General features: G+C 42.4%; 1 protein-coding gene and 1 long non-coding RNA gene across 5 annotated transcripts in view; one reads left to right on the plus strand and one right to left on the minus strand.

The window, feature by feature from the left end:
- The window catches only part of LOC148505760 (uncharacterized), a 50,372-nt gene extending 38,873 nt beyond the window's left edge, over positions 1-11,499 (minus strand). The window contains exon 1 of the long non-coding RNA XR_015869847.1: positions 11,138-11,499. This is a non-coding gene — a long non-coding RNA (uncharacterized LOC148505760). The remainder of the gene's footprint in view (positions 1-11,137) is intronic.
- AJAP1 (adherens junctions associated protein 1) overlaps positions 10,460-20,700 on the plus strand; it is a 325,451-nt gene continuing 315,210 nt past the window's right edge. For 3 of the 4 annotated variants that reach the window (XM_088447729.1, XM_088447728.1, XM_088447730.1), the window contains exon 1: positions 10,964-11,870. In XM_088447729.1, coding sequence (XP_088303855.1) covers positions 11,842-11,870 — 29 coding nt within the window. In that variant the 5' untranslated portion in view covers positions 10,964-11,841. Of the gene's footprint in view, positions 10,516-10,963; positions 11,871-20,700 lie in introns of those variants that run through there. The other variant, XM_088447727.1, reaches the window with a different exon arrangement.

Below are 20,700 nucleotides of genomic sequence, written 5' to 3' on the forward strand. Positions count from 1 at the left end.
CACAGGGGGGGGTGCCTAACCCTAAGTCCCCCCTGGGAGCCCTAAACCTAACCCTCCCCCGCAGCTGTCCGCGCTCGGCGCCCGGTGTCCCTTCGTCGGTAAATTTAGATTTAGACGCCTGTCATTTAACCCTCGCCGGGATTAAGCAGTCGGGAAGCCGGCTGTCGGGATTAGGTCCACCGGATTCCTGACTGCATACCATCAAATCCCAATGCTCACATACAGTAGAATAAAAGCATAACAGGTATATCTTTAGTAGTTACTGGATATTAATTTATCCCATCAAACCCCTCTACATACCATTTTTATGCCACCAGACCCCTCCACAAGCCCTTTGTGTGCCATCAGCCCCACCACATCACCTACCACATTTAGAATTATGCCATTACAACCAGTGGGTACTGGGCAATACTACAGGTGCGGACTATTTTTTGGGGGATAGCCAGGTTGGCAGTGTGGGGGTGTGTCCAGTTAAGTGGGTAGTGTGGTGTGTGATGTCACGATCATGTCATCATAGCCCTGCTACACAAGGCGGAGATTACTGACATTATAAAGCAGGGGGCCGGGTGGTAATGCCACGATTTACATTGAAGTGGGCAGTAGCAGATGACCGCTGCTGGCCTCCAGGAGACCTGCCCACTTTTCTATGCTTCCAGGAGAGCCACACAATAGTCTACTGGACTTTTTGGGAAAGTAGACAAGTTTGGGTCATAAAAGAAAAAACACAAATATGGGTGCTATACAACTAAAGGAGGAGATAATTAAACAGTTGAATAATAATAATATGAATAAAATGTGGACCAGTGCAAAACATTGGAACATTGTGCCCAAGTTGTGTTCCACTGAGAATAGGATGGACATTGACAAAAATGCATATATATTCGCTTTTGCGCAATCTCTGTATGCAGAAACTCGTTGTTTGTGTCGCTAAGAGAGATCCGAGCAACTTAGAATCAGCCCCGATGGATGGTGTCACATATGCTGCTTTTTCACAGCCAAATTACTGTTGTGAGGATGTGGAGTAGATTCCTCCGTTCACTTCAATTTCTCACCGATTGAGGTCTTATTAGCACTGCACGGTTCTAGCTGAAGAAGCACAGCATTCAAGCACTTGCATGTGGCACTACCATTAATCAGCAGATAAGGTTATTCATTACTAAACTAAGAGTGTGTGACTCATGAATTAAATTGTGGCAGTCTCACTAATCTCTGCTTTACAATACAAAATTCCCTGATGGAGTTATGTCTTGCTTTGCTAATCCTACGTGCACGAGGTAACCCAACTTCTAATAAGCAAGATGATGTGTTTGAAGTGAAAACATCAATAAACATGATCATTTAAACAAATGCAGCCAAAGTGCCTCTTTACTTTCCCGAGCTATATATACTGTAAATTGAGCTATTTAATTTGCTAGCTGCACTATTTGGTGCCCTTTGTGGAAAACATGACCGCTGATCTAGTTCTTCTAGTCATGTCACAATCAGATACAGGGGCAGATTGGGAATGTAAAGTTATCATGGACAAAAGCAAATGTCTAGTAGTAGAGGTTGGGAGCTTTGCACGTGCTCCCGAAAAAGGGGGCATGGCCTCATGTGATGCCTGTGAGCCATGCCCCCTAGTCCCTATCGCCAGGTGATAGACACCTAAGCAGAGCATTGGGTGAGAGGGAACCTCCCACCCAAACCCCACCGTAGGGTAGGAGCTGTCTCACAAACATGGACAGCCACATCTTGCGATGTTAAGAGATCCTCCAGAAGCCACTCTGCTTGCTATGAGAGGCGCTGGTGGGCTGTCTGTCATGTGAGAAGAGTGAGGCGCTACTGGAGGCGAGGTCACATGCGACAGGCGGCCCCACAGCCCCGTTAACCCACTTGGGAATCTTCCCAGAGAGTTATACCGCCAATCCGCCCCTGCTCACATAACGAGCGTGATTCATGACACATCGCACTCGCGATGCAATGCATTCCGCCGGTCATTGCATGCATGCCGGTATGGATGACGACCACCACAAAGGACCGTTCTGTCAGTAAGAGTGGCCCTTTGCAGTGGGGGTGCTTCTGGATCTATGAGCCAGAAGCCCCTCCAGCATCCTTCTGCGCATGCGCAAAAGGACGCATTTGTCCCGCAGGGGATGCTGGAATGGATCCAATTGGATCCCTCTATCAGCACTCTGTGGAGAGAAACCCATAGGCTTCTATGGGTAATGCCAACAGGAAGATGGCAGTACCCAACGCATCCGAGCTTGGTGCATATGAGAAATCAAACCCGCATTTTCAGGGTTTTACCGCATTTCTCGGCTTGCTGCATCCCACCCAACATATTTGCGTACATTTTGTGCCTTGAGGCAAAATACAAGGGGAAACCTGATTCTTTGAGGTAAATTTACTAAGATGGGAGTTCTATTAAGAAGTGATGTTGCCCATAGCAACCAATCAGATTCCAGGTATTATTTTCTAGAAGGTGCTAGATAAACGAGAAGTAGAATCTGATTGATTGCTATGGGCAACATCACTTCTTAAATAGAATTCCCATCTTAGTAAATTTACCCCTTTATGTCAAAAATCCCCCCCCCCCCTCAAGTGCATTGACGTGATATGCATTCATTGTGCAACAGGGCTGGGGACAGGTTGAGGATAAAATGCTGACGCCAGAACCCCGACAGAGGAGAATCCCAATGAAGCAGGTAAGTCGTCTAACCCTACCATTCTCCCCACTAACCCTAACCCTCCCTTAGGGGTGCCTAACCTTAAAACTCCTGGGGTGGTGCCTAACCCTAAGCTCTCCCCCGCACCCTAAACCTAGCCCTCCCGGGGGGGTGCCTAACCCTAACCTCCCCCCCAGTGGCGCCTAACCTTAACCCCCCTTTTCCTAGCCTAGCCCTAACCTAAATCATCTCGGCGTCAGGATTAAGATATGCGTCTGTATTTCGACGCCTATCTTAAGTCCCTTGATTGGTTGCTATGGCAACACTTCCACTTGCCCTCTTCAGGAGGTTTGATAAATGTGGGTTAAAGGAACAACCGATTGTCAGAAGATGCTAAACTTCCATTTAATGAGGAGGGCATCCAAAATGGGCAATAGACAGCGCTGTGACCTGACATCTTTACCTCTACATTCCATGCATAGCGGAAACACAGCAAACAAGGCACATTGAGCGAGCAGAAGTGTCTCATTAGACAGACAATTTATTTCTACAGAGCCATAGGCCTTATGCAACAGCGTTAAGCAAAAGGCACAAATATGCTGTCTGGCTGTTATTTATTCCCAGTGCTTATTATAGTGGATCTAGGAGTTAGTTTTCAATACAAGTATTATACAATTATATATGATGCAATAGCAGGTTACACATTCGGAATATCTGATTTAGGGCCTCATTCAGAGGTGGAAGGTAATCGCAACTGCATTCTCTCATGGATCGCAGTTGTTAAAATATGCTAATGTCCTCCAAAGCACAGCCCAGCATAGGGACAGCCACTGCTGCCTTCTCCTATCCGTCCAATGACGTGCAACAGCATAACCATCGCTACCATTATCGCACATTGGGCGGCCATGCTGCATATGCGGCAAGTCTAACCAACCGCAATAACTGCAGCTCTCCTGACACGCATAGAGGTCTCATGCTGCACGGGAGCTTGCAATGACTAACTTATATATATATAGGCCCACAAAACGGCATTTAAATGGTCAGACACGCCTATGTTTTCTAACCACACCCCCCCTCGTTAACAGCCCCAAACGGTGTCTACCTGTCACTCCCTTACAAATGGTTCCTCTATACGAATGTAGTCGCAAAACAATCACTGCACGTGCTCAGTGCAACATTCACGCATGCGCATTAGCAAACGATCGCTTGTTCTGCGTAAACAACGGCATTGCGTCAACCTCTGAGTCAGGCCCTTAGCGCAGGATACCTGCGTGCAAACAATGTCAGCACAGATTCATTTTGTAAGTCTGTCATGGAGTATTTAATGTAAATTAACAAGCATTCGCCTTTAGAAATCCATTCCTGGAAAATCATCACGTAAATAAAATAGAAATGAAGTATGTTATGATAGTTCTGTCTATTTTGTTTCTTAGAAAATGAAGGTGACAGTGAGGGTTCAGCATCAATCACTTACCTGCCTGGCTAGCCACATGAAAATGCAGGGGCAGGTATTGATTTTAAAGGGGAAATCCAGAGAATTGTATTATATTACTAGGAATTGTACTGGTGGCCCCCGGGTAATTGTCTGCTAGGCCCCTTTATTAAATTTGACCTGATTTATACTATCTGAGAAGAACATCCGATATCCAGTGTACACACTACTCTAAGTATCATTCCTATCTGAACAATATAATGGTCTGTGTATAAAGCCTTGGAGAGAGATAAAGGACCTCATTCAGAGTCGGTCGTTGTGGCCGCACGGTCGTATGCCACCGATGTTCGCTAAACTGCGCTTGCGTAAAGTTCGTAATGCGCGTGCGCAAACTAGCTGCTATGATCAGAAATTTCTCTCTCCTTGAACACAGCCAGGTCGGTAGTTTGAGTGACAGAATGAGGCGTTTGTGGGTGGTAACAGGGGAAGGTGCTTGAAAACGGGGGAGTGGAGATCCGAATGCAGGCGTGCCTAATTATGCGAACGGCGTTTTATGGGAGTGCATAATTAACAAAGTAGTGTCATGGCACATGTGACATGGGTGGTTTGTACACTGACCTGATCGTAGTGCTTAAGAGAGGGTATGGTCAACCTTAAGCTCTACGACCAGTTCCGATGGTTACCGATGGTCTCGATTAATCCTTATATGGCCGGAGATGACGTGTAATGCGTACGCGAAGGGGGCGTATTTTTTGTCTTACGGCCGCATGCTCCCTTTGGTCGGCCAGCTAACAATCCGCTCTTAAGGACGCAACTTGCGAGTGCATCATTTGCATATCCGGCCCCTTTTCCCTTACGACCGTGCGGCCGCAACGACCGACTCTGAATGAGGTCCAAAGTACCAACCAATCAGCTCCTGTCACTTTACAGGCTTGTTTGAAAAATGGGTTGGGTACGGGATGCCAGCGTTTTAGGATCCCGGCGGTCAAGATCTTGATGCTGGCATCCCAACAGGGTTAGGATACAGACACTTGTCAATCAGTATCCTAACACTCCCCCTCTCCCCACCCCTAACCATAACTCTCTCTCCCTGCTGCCTAAACCTAACTGCCCCCCCCATACCCTAATCCTAACTCTCCCCCTAGTACCTAACCCTAACCCCCTAACCCCAGTACTTTCAGTCGGGTTGGCAGGTGTCAGCATTCCGGCGCATCCCTTGAAAAATGACAGGAGCTGATTGGTTTGTACTTTAGCTCCGTCCACTTTACCTCTTTCCAATGCTTAGTACATCACTAAAGATCATTGAGGTGATATTTTTAAATGAACTATGGGCCTGACAGATGGACACACTGATGATGTTTACGCAGTTTGAGCGATTATTGGTAATCTGCGCAAGCATCTGAGGTGCACTGCGCATGCTACAAGTTTAATAACTATTTTGCTTGCATTGAGGATCTATTCGCAAAGATCGACAGACAGGGACCATTTATGGGCGGCAACAGGGAGGCGGCGACTCAAATGCAGACGGGACGCAACGGGGTGTGTCTCTGCCTGCCGCTGCGATCCCGTATGCAGTGACAATAGCTCCGGCGTTTCAGTTCTCGCACCCATTCTGCGCTATCATAGAGTTACTCAGAAGTCAGATAATCGACTGATCTGCTACCCAGCTGCGTCTTTGCACGCAGTTACTTGGATTTGCGAAGGCACCGGTGGGCGTCTAATTATAAATCCAGGCAGCTGCGACATTTGCATATTTATGCCCAGCCGCTGCATACAAATTTGTAGCTGCGGCATTAGCTTCCCTCTCTGCATCAGGCCCTATGCCAGGCTGATCTCTGTGCACACTACAACAAGTGCACGTTAGCGGCTCATCATTACTGACATATGTCGACCAGCTGTCTATAGAGGGCGTTGCCAGTTGGCACAAGATCCGCAAATGTACGGCAATAGTGCAGCACCATAGAACCCTATGGGCACTGTTATGCACAGAGGCATTTCTAGAGAGGAGGGGGCCCATGTGCAGTCTCTGACACGGGCCCCCTCCTCTCTGTCCGGCGGCCGGCAGCGCACTGAGCTGTGCACGGCCAGTGCCGGAGTTATAGACTCTGGGCACTAGAGTGCGCCCAGAGTCTATAGAGTATGCGCAGGTCACCGGGAAAATGGCCGCGGTGGCAATTTCCCTGTATTGCGCATGCGCAAATGACGGGAAAATGGCCACAGCGGCAATTTTCCAGTCGTTTTGACAGCGCTGGACCCCCGCGCCGATGTGGGACTCCGGAGAGGTAAGTAATACTATGGGTGCAGGGTGTGCGGTGCGGGACCCCCCTGGACCCAAGGGCCTGCGCACCGTGCACCCATTATAGATACGCCCCTGGTTGTGCTATGAATCTGCAGCAGAAATCTCTGAAATCATCTGTGGCCCTTTTTAATACATATGTGGATCCAATTGTATAGAGCTACACCTCCAAAAAAAACAGTTTTCAGAGGTTTTTGGCACATTTTTATGCTTTATATCCTTAGAGTGAGAAGTAGTAAGTGTCAAATCCTAGTCGCCAAAGGGATAAGAAAAACACTGAATTTGTGGGAAAACCAGAGAACGTTGTGTTCGGGTCTAACCTTACATAACCTGCTCTCCAAAGAATTGGGATTATCACATTTTTCCTTATCACTGACATTCTGGTTTCTATTGGACCTATGTATTGTAAGGAAGAAAACTTTGAATAATCTATACGCTTCAGATCAGAATTTTTGCTATACCGGATATCATCAGACAATATATTTCTGAATATACTTGGGACTGAACAGATCTAGAGCTCATGCTGTGAAATGAACACAGCTGAACCAATTTTAGGCCTGTCAGGTATTTTCTCCAATGTTCTGTTTCTATAAGGCCTGGCCTGTCTTACAAAGAAAATGTATATCGAGGACACAATGGGCAAACTACATCCAACTCAGACCTGAGTCACAAGTGCTGCTTTCTTACGGCAAAAACAATTTCATCCAAACCCAATTTATTTGCAAGGGGTCATTTTGTTTTAGAACAATGTTCATTTTTATTTGTATCCCGAGTGTTCTGACTTTCCAATTTACGTTTTGTTAAAAATAAAAAGTGTTAGAGTATTTCTTTCTTCCTCTACCGTTAGCAGCAAAAGAATGCTGGTATGAGATTAAAGCGTCAAGTAGGATCCTGTATTGTGATTTTCATTGTTTTTTATTGTTACATCTTAAGGGACATACACACTAGACGATAAAAGTGAACGATACGGAAGATAACTATATCGTTATCGTTCATATCGTCCGCAGGTCATCCACGATGTCTGTTGTCATCCGAACATGCAGGTCAATCTGACAATATGGTCAGGGACTGTATGTTCCGGGAAATGCAGGGTGACGTCAGGGGAAGTGCAGGGTGACGTCACTGAATGATATCGTTAACGATATCACTCAGTGTGTATGCTCAATGTCGTTTGCCTGCGAGAGCCCGGGAGATCAAGGCCAAACACTAACGATATCGCTCATGGTGACTATCGTCTAGTGTGTATGCCCCATGAGATGTACAGAACATTACTCTTCTATGGAGTATTCCCTGCACATTCAATATTTTCCTAATTTCTTATTACATGGGTTGTGTTGTTCTTTAGAGGAACATTCTGCAGAGGACAGGTGCAGGAGTTTCCCATAGTGACCAATCAGTATTTGGCTATAATTTTTTTTAGCTAATGACAGTAATAAGCTGATTGGTTGCTCTGGGCAACTTCTTCACGTGTCCTCTGTGGAGGGTTAGATACATCAATTTTATAACTATCCTAATTGCCATATTTTATTGAGTATCACGGTGATACCAGCGAACGCTGCAGGTCTTTAACAAAACCTACCTCCTCGCCGCCATCCTCTGCTGTGTTGTTGGCAGCCTGGCACTGCCAGTGATGGGCCAAAGAGTATTGTGCATGCACAATGTCCGTCTGCATGTGCGCATTGTATTTGCACCCAGCAGAACTCTGGAAGGCTTTGCTGTCACTAGAAAGACATTTTCTAGGTCCCCATTGCCGGCCGTGGGGACCGTACAACCAGTGGCATCACAAGGGGGATGCGGACCGCACCCGGGTGTCACCGCCGAGGGATGACACCAAGGTGCCAACTCCTTCTCAGTGACAGGAGCCGGGTGGTGCACTGTAGCATTACTTGCAACACTCGACTCCTGACATAGTGAGTGAGCCAGCACTTTGCAACAGACTTGTCCCAGGGCAGCCCACATCTCCTGGATCCCCGGAGTGACTAAACCGGGGGTTTGAGTGACAAGGCCAGGCCCCCTACCTGCAAAGCCATGCCCCTGTCCCGCAAGGCCATGCCTCCTTTTTGCCGGCATGCGGCAAAGCCGCCCGCGCAACAAGCTTACCTCTGTTTGCTAAACACTGAATGACGCTTATAACCTCTTTAATGAGTGTCAAAAAAGTTATAGCTTGTTCCTAAATATTGCCCTTAATGTATTAATCAGCATAATGTCACCATACAAAACACATAACTGTGGATAAGAACTAGAAATCCCAGCATAACTGATGGATTTGTTTTCTTTACAAAATATTTCTGGAATTGTAGTGTCCCCCCACACCTGTAATCTTCCACCACTTGTGAACCATCCATACACATCATACCCAATTAGAATGCATGAGCTATGACTGGATCACATAATATCCCACAACCAGGTCCCAAAAATATACCCACCAATCAGTGAATCCTTTTATTCCTATCTGCCTGCTTACTTTCTGTCAGACAGCAACAGCACATTACTGGCCAAGATACCTAGCAACCAGGTGGCTGGATCCACAACCTCAAACCTTCACTTTACTTAATTACCAAGTGCTTTCATACTGAGTGATATTTCTTGCAGTGCTACATTGGGACAGCGGATTACAAAGATGCATAATAATTTACTGTGTGTGTGACAACAGGAGGATTGGCTATGACAGGGAATGAATTCTAGCCTCCATTTGTTAATGTTCACAAATCAGGGAAATAAAGGCAAACCAAAGTGTTTATTTTCCATAGTCTTCTCTTCTATGTGCTGCTATGTGCAGATGATACAATATGCAGATAAGGTCACCTGTGTACACTGCATGTCGGCGACTGCTGCAGACTGGGAAGTTATATTGATTTTCTATCTGTCTTCAATGAGTTTTCTTTCTATCTGACTGTTACTCTATTTTACATGGTATATTTCTAGGTTCAGTCTCCAGAAAACACAAGCTAGTAGATCCCAGTTGCCTGTGTAACCTCAACATCAAATCACACATTAGGGAAGATAAAACCTGCACAGATCACAGGCTGGAATCCGCCTTAATAATAATATTTTTTAATCCATTTTTTTAAAGGAGGAAAGACCCCACAATATATGCATATATATGGGACCCCATACTGTAAGCCGGGCCAGAAACTGCCTGCCCCTTGTGTTCTTATCATGCCAGTCTTTTCCTTATGGGTGTCTGCCAGTATAGAAATACATCTATGGACATAGAAATTAGAAGTCACAATCTGTTGCTTTGTTATAAGAACCACTTGGCCCATCATTTGGTATCCTCTTACAATACTGTAAGAAGGATGTCGGGGAGAGGTGAGATATAAGCCTTGAATGGAGATATAAAGTACCAGCCAATTAGCTCCTAACTGTCATGTTACAGGCTGTGTTTGAAAAATGACAGTTAGGAGCTGGTTGGCTGGTACTTTATCTCCTTTCACTTTATCTCCAGCCAAGGCTTAGTAAATAGACCCCAGAGTGAGGGAGGGAGGACGAGGTACAAGTGTTTATGCCTCTTCACATAACTCCATGAATATATTATGATGCATAAATACAGTACAAGGTGATTCATCTACATTGCTAATACAGACAAAATGACATTGTTACTGAGATAGCATCACAATACAGCACAGATGACTGTATTTACATTATAATGGGCTATTTTTGCAGTGAGGAGACTGTATCAGCATAGATTGCCTGGTCCTCTCATTTAAATGTTAATCCATACAGACTTTTTATTTTTCTTGGAGCATGAAAGGAGAAGAGAAGTTCCTTGAAACATCAGATCCAGCCCTGCAACTGAAGTTGGTGGTGAAATACCTCCTGAATATAACAGGAGTATTCTGCATTAGAGACTGCTGATGTCTCTCTATAACTACAGCTGTGGGCTCTATCTGTATAAATAACTGAATACATCATTAACTGGGGAGGGTGTAGAGGGCTAGAGATGAATATCAGGCAATACCAGGGAAACGTGGTGGAAATGGGACATTGCAAAAGTACATTAGAGACAGAGATAAGGGATTGGCCGCTGTACATTAAGTCAGGGAGGAGATAAAGGGTCAGCTTTGGGGGCCAGCAGGGAATGTAGCGTAGCAATCATGTGAGTGTAGGGAGGTCAGTAGACTGGAAGGATGTGTGATCAGGTGAGGACAGGGAATGAAAGGCATTTAGGGACATTATAAAGAAAAGGGATCTGAATATAAACATGAGCAATGAAATTACAATGTATTGGCATGCATTACATTTTTCGTTTCATTTTTTTTATTTTTCAAGCAAATACAGAGAAGTATATTTACTAAAGTGTGGGTTTTTAGAAATGGAGATGTTGCCCATAGCAACCAATCAGATTTTATTTAACATTCATCTAGCACCTTCTGGAAGATAATAGCTAGAATCAGATTGGTTGCTATGGGCAACATCTCCACTTCTAAAAACCCACTTTAGTAAATCTACCCCAGTATCTATAATGAATGATTAAGCAAAAGACGACAGCAACATTAGATAATATTTTGGAAGCAAAGGGGTTAACTGTGCATGACGTTTTATTGTATAGACAATTGCAACTCAGTGCATAGAGACTGTAAGAGGGAAACAGTGCTGAGCTCCTGTTGCACCCAAAATTGAAGATTATACGATGATGGCAGAACCCCCCTGGAGCTGTCTGATACCTGGATTGTAGTCACAGCGTGCTGTGATGTTGCATGGACTGTAAAACTTAGAAGCAATTTTTTTTTTTTTTTTTTGCAAAGGGTTTATTGCACTTACCTTGCTTCCAGTACTACTCATAGCAGCGCCGACAGCAGGCAAAGCATGCACCCTGCTCTCTCTGCTGTCTGTGGATCAGTGCATTTTCTACCACCCATTCTCTCTTCTCTCTTGCAGCCTGAATAGGAGCCTCTCTCATGGTCAGGAGAGAACCTGGATCCCAGATTGGTACCACTGCCTCATCCTCACAACTTGCTGGTTACTGGAACTCCAATGTTCATCTCTCCTCTGTCAGATGCTGTTTAAAGGAACCTGGCTGGCTCTCTCTTCCTCTTTCACTGACGGTAGATGTGGACATGAACATTTAAAGAACCTGACTCTACACAGACCTCAAGAGGCATCCCTCCTTTTTGCTTCTTGAGGTCCCCATTTCCACTTTGCTCACATCCCCATCCCCTCTCCAAAATCACTTGTGCCAGATTTTATCATGTTACAATAACCTATCTATGCAGGAATGTCTTTTTTGGGAGCAGCAGTTACTTCTCTCTACCCAAACAGCTAAAGAGAGAAAAGATCAAATTTGCAAGATCTCTAGAGGAATATATTGCTTTGCAATTTTTTTTTTGCGTGTGTATATATATATATATATAATCTATTCCTATTTGTTATATATTATTTATTCTTTTGTATCTTGTACAATATCACTGTTTGGAGCAACACAGATGGATAAATGCATGAAGATCTGATCCATTCCAAACGTGACCATGTGGATTAAACAGCTTTTAGGTATCAGGTAAGAGTCTTTTGCCAAAAAACAATCTACATTATATTATGTAATGCACATTATCCGGAGGGGGGTGGGGGTTGTGTCATACAGTCTAGAGATGTCTCCTAGATATTATCTATGCAATTTTGTATACATACACCAAAGGCATTATGCTGCAAATGGAACATTAATGGGGGATTAACCTCTCCACTGCCAACTGGGACAGAAAGGCTTAAGTTGGACGTGATTTGGCTACTAAATGCCACTGCCTTGGAAAATTGTAGCTTTTTGCAGATGAGAAAAGGAAGTAGACTTGTTTCTTACTTGCCCTGACCTCTGTGGAGAACTTGACAAGAATGTAGCAGAAGTGTGTTATTATTACTAAATGATTAATGACTTGTATCTTACCTATGCATGATATATATGCACTAATATGTAAGAATGCAACGTTCTACCAAGGTCACAGGAGATGTGGAGAGCTAGACTGTATCAATGTGTACCTGTAGCATTTTCCAGGTGCCCTCAGGGCAAATGTCTGCGCAGTAGTTATTATTAAAGAAGTAAGAGATGAACAGCCTGTCAAATATAAGGTGATTTTATTTAATGTATGGGCAGGTTTCTCTTTATATTTACTTTACAAAGTATATTCTATATTCTAAGAGTGCATATGGAGAATAAACATTCCATTAGGGCTTATGGAGGTTTGTGCATGTTGGATTTTGTTGCAGGAAGTGCACAGCTGTTTTCAACGGTTATAGTCTCATTGTCATTTTACATGAAGTTTTAGATATATTCATTATGTGATGCTTTAAAGAAATGCATTGACTTTGAGCAATGCACACATAATCAGTGCCCATTGGGTGTCAGGAAAGCACAATGATAGTTTACCATATTTTTGCTATTTCTTTTGATTAGTCAAATGTATTGTTCCTTTTGAAGATAGTTCATTTTGATATTGTTTTTAGAGATTCATTGGAAAGTTGAAACAAACATGTTTTTCTGTAGTTCGCCACTAGGGTGCAGTAGACTCCAGCTTTAGGGCAGCCGTTGTTCCTGATCAGAGAATATACATTTCTTTTGTGCCCAGTTTTCCAGATTCGGTGTATGTTAATTTGAAACAATTTCTCTTGTGTGTCATTAAATGGAGGAACAAAATACTTGTACAATAAGTGCATCTGCAAAAGCAAATTACTGTTACGTGCAATATAGAACTGGATTTAGTGAGTTGGGGTCATTTGAATAGACTATCAGATACATGGTACTATATATACATAATTCACTGAAATAAAATGAGGTCAAGGTGTACTGTAAGTATAGTAACTTTAAGTAATGGTTGTATAAATTACACTTCAATTGTCGAGTCCCTAATATATGATAGATAATATTATTTTGAAATGTTAACTTTGTTTCAGGTAATTATGGGGGAGATGTATCAATGCTTGGAGAGCGATAAAGTGGAGAGGGATAAAATACCAACCAATCAGCTTCTAACTGTCACGTTACAGGCTGTGTTTGGAAAATGTCAGGAGCTGATTGGTTGGTTCTTCATCTCTCTCCAAGCTTTGATAAATCTCCCCCTATGTGTTATGTTGTAATGTTCCCCAAAATCTGTTGGATTCAAACTTCACAGAATGCTTAGAACTAATTCTCGATTGAAAATGATAGTTATTCATGACCAAATATATGGGCAGAAAATGCTTCTATAAATACCTAGAAAATTATCTTTACATAACTGAGTAATGGAAATTGGTTTTATCATTGAAGTCAGTTATATAATTCTTTATTCTACAAATACTAAAAAAAACATAATTACAAAGTTTATTTTCAAATGTATCCTTTAATGCCACCTTAGATTTACTGGGAACATTGCTCTAGAAAGTAGCATTACAGGGTAGGTTATACTGAAATGAGAAAATAATGGTTATACTGAAATGCATCCCTCTTAAGGGGCACATCCACTAGGCGACTAGTGAAGGACTGAACGATAACTATATTGTTATCGTTTAATTCTTAATTAAACTGTGCAGTGCCTACACTGAACGATATATCGTTCACTGTAGGCACCCTCCCATGTCCCTGAAAATGGTCAATCTGTTGTTATCGGCAGATTGACCAGCATGTTCAGGCGATGATTGATGTCAGAAATGACCAGCGGGAGCGCGCATCGCAGGTCGTTTCCGACAGTTTAGTGCACGATTCATGCACGATTCATGCACGACTGAACAATAATGATGTCGTTATCGTTAAATCGTCCATTAATATCAGCTAGTGGATGTGCGCTTTAACTTTTACTAAACTATATAGTTAGATTCTGACTGTCCATTTAAATGGACTTATTGTTACATATCTTGAAGTTTGTGTTGCAGGAAAGAATCATGTGTGTTTATGATACATTGTTTCATGTAATTTGCATTATGCTACTTTAATACAAAATATTTTAAGACACAACTTTCAGTTGTTGCAAGACTACTGTATCTCACAAGCATGCAGCATATGGACTTAAAGAGGCAATTGATTTGAGCTTATATTGTATACAGTCTCTGGAGGATGCTTAAGAATATTACTTCTGTAAAAGTATATCAAGTGTTCCATATCTAAAATGTCAGTGCATTTGTATGATCTTGATTGTAATTGCAACTGGTTAAATCAATAGCCAAAACCTGATAAAAGCAGTATGTATGGGGACTGGATACATGAATGATCTCCACTTCACAATACAGCTCCATTATTGATTGAGGTAATAACAGTGTAACAGACTTTGCAATATATATATATATATATATATATATATATATATATATATATATATATATATATATTTATATTTATATATATGTGTGTGTGTGTGTGTGTGTGTGTGTGTGTGTGTGTGTGTGTGTGTGTGTGTGTGTGTGTGTGTGTGTGTGTGAATTTATATATATGTATGTATCTGTGTGTGTGTGTGTGTTTGCATATATATATATATATATATATATATATATATATCTATTATATATGTATATATATATATATATATATATATCTGTGTTACAGTATATGTGTGTATATATATATATATATATATATATATATATTAACATCAATTTACAATTAAGGTCTAACAGATCCAGACAAACTTGAGATATTATCCTGCATTGAGGAATTTGGGGAGAGATATTCATATTTTGTGTCATGTGACCTATGTAGCTAAGTATACATCCACTTACACTAGTGTAGTAGCATCTAGCATGCATTCAGGTATATATAGTGATATTGTAATTATAGTAATATAATAGTACTAAATCCAAAACTTTCTCCATTGTGAAAAAATGAAAGAGCAAAAAAATGTTGATATATGAAATAAATCGTCCGTGAGCAAAGCATTTATACTAATATGGCAATAACCGAAATGCACTATCGGAAGTAACACTATCATGGCATTTGTTTTATTTGCAATATTCAATTGACGGAATAACTAAAGCTGGATATGTCTGTCTCATGTGAAAATAAAGGACACCTAGACCCTGATCAGCTTTTAGGTGTTATATAAATGGTTCGAACCACTTACTCATCTAATCCATCACCCTGTCTGTATGTAATGTGTAATCCATCCCCACCCATGTGCAGGACTCAGTTTGACATGTTATTGTCCTGTTACATGCCGTAACTGTGCAGAGACAGAATAAATATTGCTATCAGTGTCATCTTCTATGATTTGGTCTTTCAGCCCTAGGAAAAGATAACACTGCAGAAGCAGCTATAACCAACTTGTCTTTCCTCATTTTAATTGAGCTACGAATGTTAAAATTCTAATTGTATTATATGTTATAGGGGGAGATGTACTAAGCCGTGGAGTGTGATAAAGTGATGAGAGAAAAAGTACCAACCAATCAGCTTCTAACTGTTATTTTACAGGTTGCGTTTGAATAATGACAGTTAGGAGCTGATTGGTTGGTACTTTATCTCTCACCACTTTATCACTCTTCAAGGCTCAGTACATCTCCCCCAGAAGGAGAAGAGAATACTGTTACATGTCCATTGTTATCTGAGTCACCCACCCCACCATGACCCACATCAGCTGTACTGACTGACGCTGGTTTACACAGAATGTATGGTTTGGTGATGGAAAAAATGCCCCTTTGCCGACCAGAGGGATGAGACGATTTGGGTTGTTTGAGGACTTTAATCTCTGTGCAAATAATCTCACCAACCATAATAGTAAATAAGTGAAAGCCACAAAACCTAATGTTCATGCATTTGAGCGATATTTTGCAGCTGCGCAAGTTCAAAAAATTCTTAAAACTCCCACGGCACTTATGTCAGACTGAGTGCGCACCCACGGGCGCTGTTGCGATGTGGACAAACGGTACCAGAAATATGGTGAAAAGGCGATGGGCAGTGGCTAGGAGTGCACTTAAAGATGGTGACTCAGTGGGAGTATTATGGGTGTGTCGCGGGCGTGTCACAGGCATAGGAGGCCGTGGTCAGATGGGCTGTAGTAAGTTTCGATGGTGCGATCGATGGTGAAATATAAGGACATACCACACTGTAATACTGCGTGAACGGAGGAATGGACACCTCAGTCCTAGCACATTCGGCTGAGCGGATGTAGACAAGGGAAGGTGTTTGTAGCAGAACTGACATAAGCTCTCAGACTGGCGACCTCCGGTAGCTCAACATTGTATGTACTATCCACAAATTCTAATCAGATTATCTGGTTGAACATAGATAGTATATTGGCATTTAACAGTTTGAAATCTTTAAATGACTTCCTACCATCTTACATAAGGTCACCCCACGTCCCCACCCATGATTGAGTAGGACCAGAGCCCAATGTAATTATTCTTCCTCTGCTGTATATACGTGTGTAACCAGTGTGCCATGAATGACAGTAACATGTTGCCGATCCTTACATTGACTGCAGCACATAGTTTTTCAGTAGATGAGTGTAATTATCTTGTAGGGGACAGTGATCCATTTATTCCTATAAGTGTGTAACTTGAGGAGGAGATTGTACAGTATTAATAAACGCCGCTATGCATGCGGTAAGTGGCGTAATGAATCACATTCAAAATTAGATGTTTGATAAATCCCGCCCATTCTCTTTAATAGGTTAATGGGTTTGTAAAGCAGGTAGCTAGTTTTCCAGTCACACTTACTGTAGTTTATATGAAAAAACGAGCAATATATAAAAATTGGACCAGACATGAACGTACTGTATTTGCAGCACCTGCTATAATAAGAGACTTATAGATTGTAAGTGATGAGTTCCCAGACCTACAGAATATCAATATCCTTGGTGTGATGCTATATATTCTTGTAATATCAGCAGAGTGGATGGTTTTTACAGACATCTCCTTTTTATCACTGACAGTTATATTTTTAAAATTAGTAATACCCCTTTCATACCCCTTTCACTCATAAATCCCGGGAAATACACGAGTACTTCTCTGGTCTATCAACCCTGGAAATTCCCAGGTCTTAGTCTGAGACTCCCATTCACACTGCACCAAAACCTGGGAAATTCCCAGGTCTAGTCTGGGAAGCAGTCCGGAAGACGACGGACGAAATCCCGACCACCGGCTTCCCGACTGTCTAATCCCGGCAAGGCACTAATGAAAGGCGTCAAAGTCCCCTGTCATTTGATCTATACCGGGAGCCCAACACCCGGCATACCGATCGAAGGTGAGCTGAGTGCCGGGTGCGGAAAGCCGCGGGGGGGAAGGGTTAGGTTAGGGGCTCCTGGGGGGACTTAGGGTTAGGCACCACCCCCCAGGAGGTTTAGGGTTAGGCTAGGGGAAGGGGGGTTAGGGTTAGGCACCCCTGGGGGGTGGTTAGGGTTAGGCACCCCCCCGGGAGACTTAGGATTAGGCAGCGGGGAAGGGTGGGTTAGGTTTAGGCACTTAGAGGGGGGGATAGGGTTAGGCACTTGGGAGGGAGGTTAGGGTTAGGCACCCCTAAGGGAGGGTTAGGGTTAGGGGGCTTAGGGTTAGTGGGCTGCCACTGTCATGGTATATCATACTGATTCCCTTAGTCTGAGACTCCCATTCACACTACACAAAATTCCAGGGTCAGATACGTTCACATTGAACCCGAGGATGCCCTACAATTTGAGGTGGATTTAAAGGGGACATATTTTTTTGTTTGCAGTAATGACAATATAAAAATTAGCATTTTTAGAGTAAAGGCCACAAAGTTTGTTTGTTTCAATGTTTTTGTTATTGAAAACCAATACATTTTTACATTACAATATAAGAAAGTTATGAATATAGCCTTTATAAAGTTTTGGTCTATACAAAGACAAAATTTTCACATAAAAAAGTTAAACATAAAATAATACACTCTTACATTTGATTGCTCCCCAGTCATGTACTCTGGGTGCCTGCAGTTGATGTCATCTGCAGGTGCACGGAACAGCCAACGAGAAAGTTTTCTTAAAACTCGGGTCTGAAAACCTGGGATGGATGTATTCACACTAGAGCCTACCTGGGTTTCACCTGGGATAAACCCTTTTACAGAGCAGGATCATGGACCCAGGACTTTGACGGGTTGTTTCTGTTCACACATAGCAAACAGCTGGGTTGATGCATGTTCACGTCCAAAAACGTGAGTTTTTGCTGTATGTCTGAAAGGGGTATCAGGCAGAAAACCATATTACAGGGTCAAATATTTCTACCCGGTAATTTGCTGATCAACACGGGTCCTTTTTCTGTTTGAAAGGGTCAACCCGGGTCGAAATTTCCAGGACTTCAACTCAGGAATTTACCAGGGTCGGAGACCCGGGCATTTCGACCCAGGTTGACCCTTTCAGACAGAAGAAATACCAGTGTTAATCAGCAAATTACAGGGTAGAAATGTTTGACCTGGTAATTTGCTCTTCTGTATGAATGGGGGTTCAGAGTGGGACCAGCAAAACGACCCAGCACGCAGGTTTTTGACATATTTTTGTCTGAAAGTGGTATGAGTGAACTAATGCTTGAAAATCCTGATAAGCGGGTTTAGGTAAGTCTAGCCGGCATTTACTTGTTTAATGGATATACTGTTCTACAGTATGTACAGCAGTGCTATGTTATGTGGAGGTACTCCGGGGCACTTAATTCATATAACTAGTTCCACTAACAGGATAAAATCAATAAATTAATTTAAGAAATGAATAAAATATGCATCTGAACACTTATCCGGAGTGCTCAGGCTACTATGAATATTTTATAACTTTAGTAAAGGAGAGATGTATCAAACCTTCGAGAGAGATAAAGTATAGAAGTTGCCTATAGCAGCCAATTAGCTTATAGCTATCATTTATATAACACAGTTTATAAAATGACAACTAGAAGCTGATTGGTTGATAAGGGCAACCTCTCCACTTAATCTTTCTGGGAGGTTTGATACATCTATCATAATGATGAGTACCAGCACCTGTTTTATTGATTGCAGCACCTTTTTTAGTGGGCGTATTATGGGAGTGTCGTGGGCGAGTCACAGGCATAGAAGCCCGTGGTCCGTCGGAGAAACTGCACCTACAATGTGGGCTGGTGCAAGTTTTATCAGTGCGGCCGATGGTGATGTCTAGGGATGCACCAATCAGTATTAGAGCATGCACAGGTGCTAAAAGTGGGCATCTCAGCCCTTGCCCATTCAGACGAGCTCGTGTACACAAGGGAAAGAGTTAGTAGCAGCATTTGCATAAACTCGCAGATGGGCGATCCCCAATAGGCGCTTTTTGCGTACGACTCATTAGTCTCATCATTATCATCATTTTAGTCAATGGTTTACAAAATTCACAACCAGCAAGGTTGGTGCTTATATAGAAAATGGTATCACTCAGTTATATAACATTAATGTGTTCTAAAGCCATGCTAGCTTGTAATTGGCTGTAATTTGTAAGTGGTATAGCCCTTGTTAGTTACAAAAACAGATTGTTATTTACTGATAAAAATATCAATTTGATGTTTGCTTTTATGTAGCAATTTAACATTGTACAGATAATTATACCTCTTGCCAGAAAGACGATTTCACTTGTGTTTATAATGTATATCTATTAACAAATTTCATTTATTTTAATATAAACCCAACTATATAGCCTATTCCATCCATTTTCATGTCGATTTTGAACAGCAAACAATTCTACAGCACTTATATACATTAACATTGCAACTACTGCTAGCAAAATCAGCAGCGCGATTTTAAGTAAAAGAATTTGTACATTGTTGTTGCAAAGTACAAGCTAGTTAATAATAGTTAACATTTAAATAGCTAATTTTATAAGTGGTTTAGTTATAGGGGCAAATAGGTTGGAGATGCCAGGTGGGCGTGGTGCCGCAACTTCATCATCATGGTCCATTACACAAAGCCACAAGTCATGGCATTGTATAGTCTTGGCAACTGTTACACAATTCACTGTGAGTCACATTATGAAGTCAACTGGGCCGCCCTCATGGAGCTTGGAGGAGACTTGCACACCCCATATTCAGGAATTTCCTGGATGTCCCAGAAGAGTCGGCAAATATGGGTTTGGTGCTGTCAATGTTTGAATTTTTTGAATGTCTTGTAGTCGGGGGTACTGAGAGGGGAGAGGAGCGAATCCAAAGTAATTATGTAAGTGCCTGCCCAGCAATCCAGCTGCCGAGAAGGCCCACCCATGCCCCCAAGAGACCTCTCCACCTCTATCAATTGGCGTGGCATGTAAATTGGACCCTAGTCATCAATACAGGGCTTGGCATAGGCTAGCGCCCACATGCTTGACCCTACTCGTAAGTCAGTGAAATAAAAGCCTTGTATAATCAGTACTCTGTGTTTAACCAGAGCTCCTCTACATCTCCTCCAATTGTAGGATTTGGTTTCTGACTTCCACCCTTAGTAGCAATACCGATAGCAGTAT

The sequence above is a fragment of the Taudactylus pleione genome, unplaced genomic scaffold (genome assembly GCF_031769625.1).
Source record: "Taudactylus pleione unplaced genomic scaffold, aTauple2 ptg000437l, whole genome shotgun sequence".
In the NCBI taxonomy this organism is placed as follows: Eukaryota; Metazoa; Chordata; class Amphibia; order Anura; family Myobatrachidae; genus Taudactylus; species Taudactylus pleione.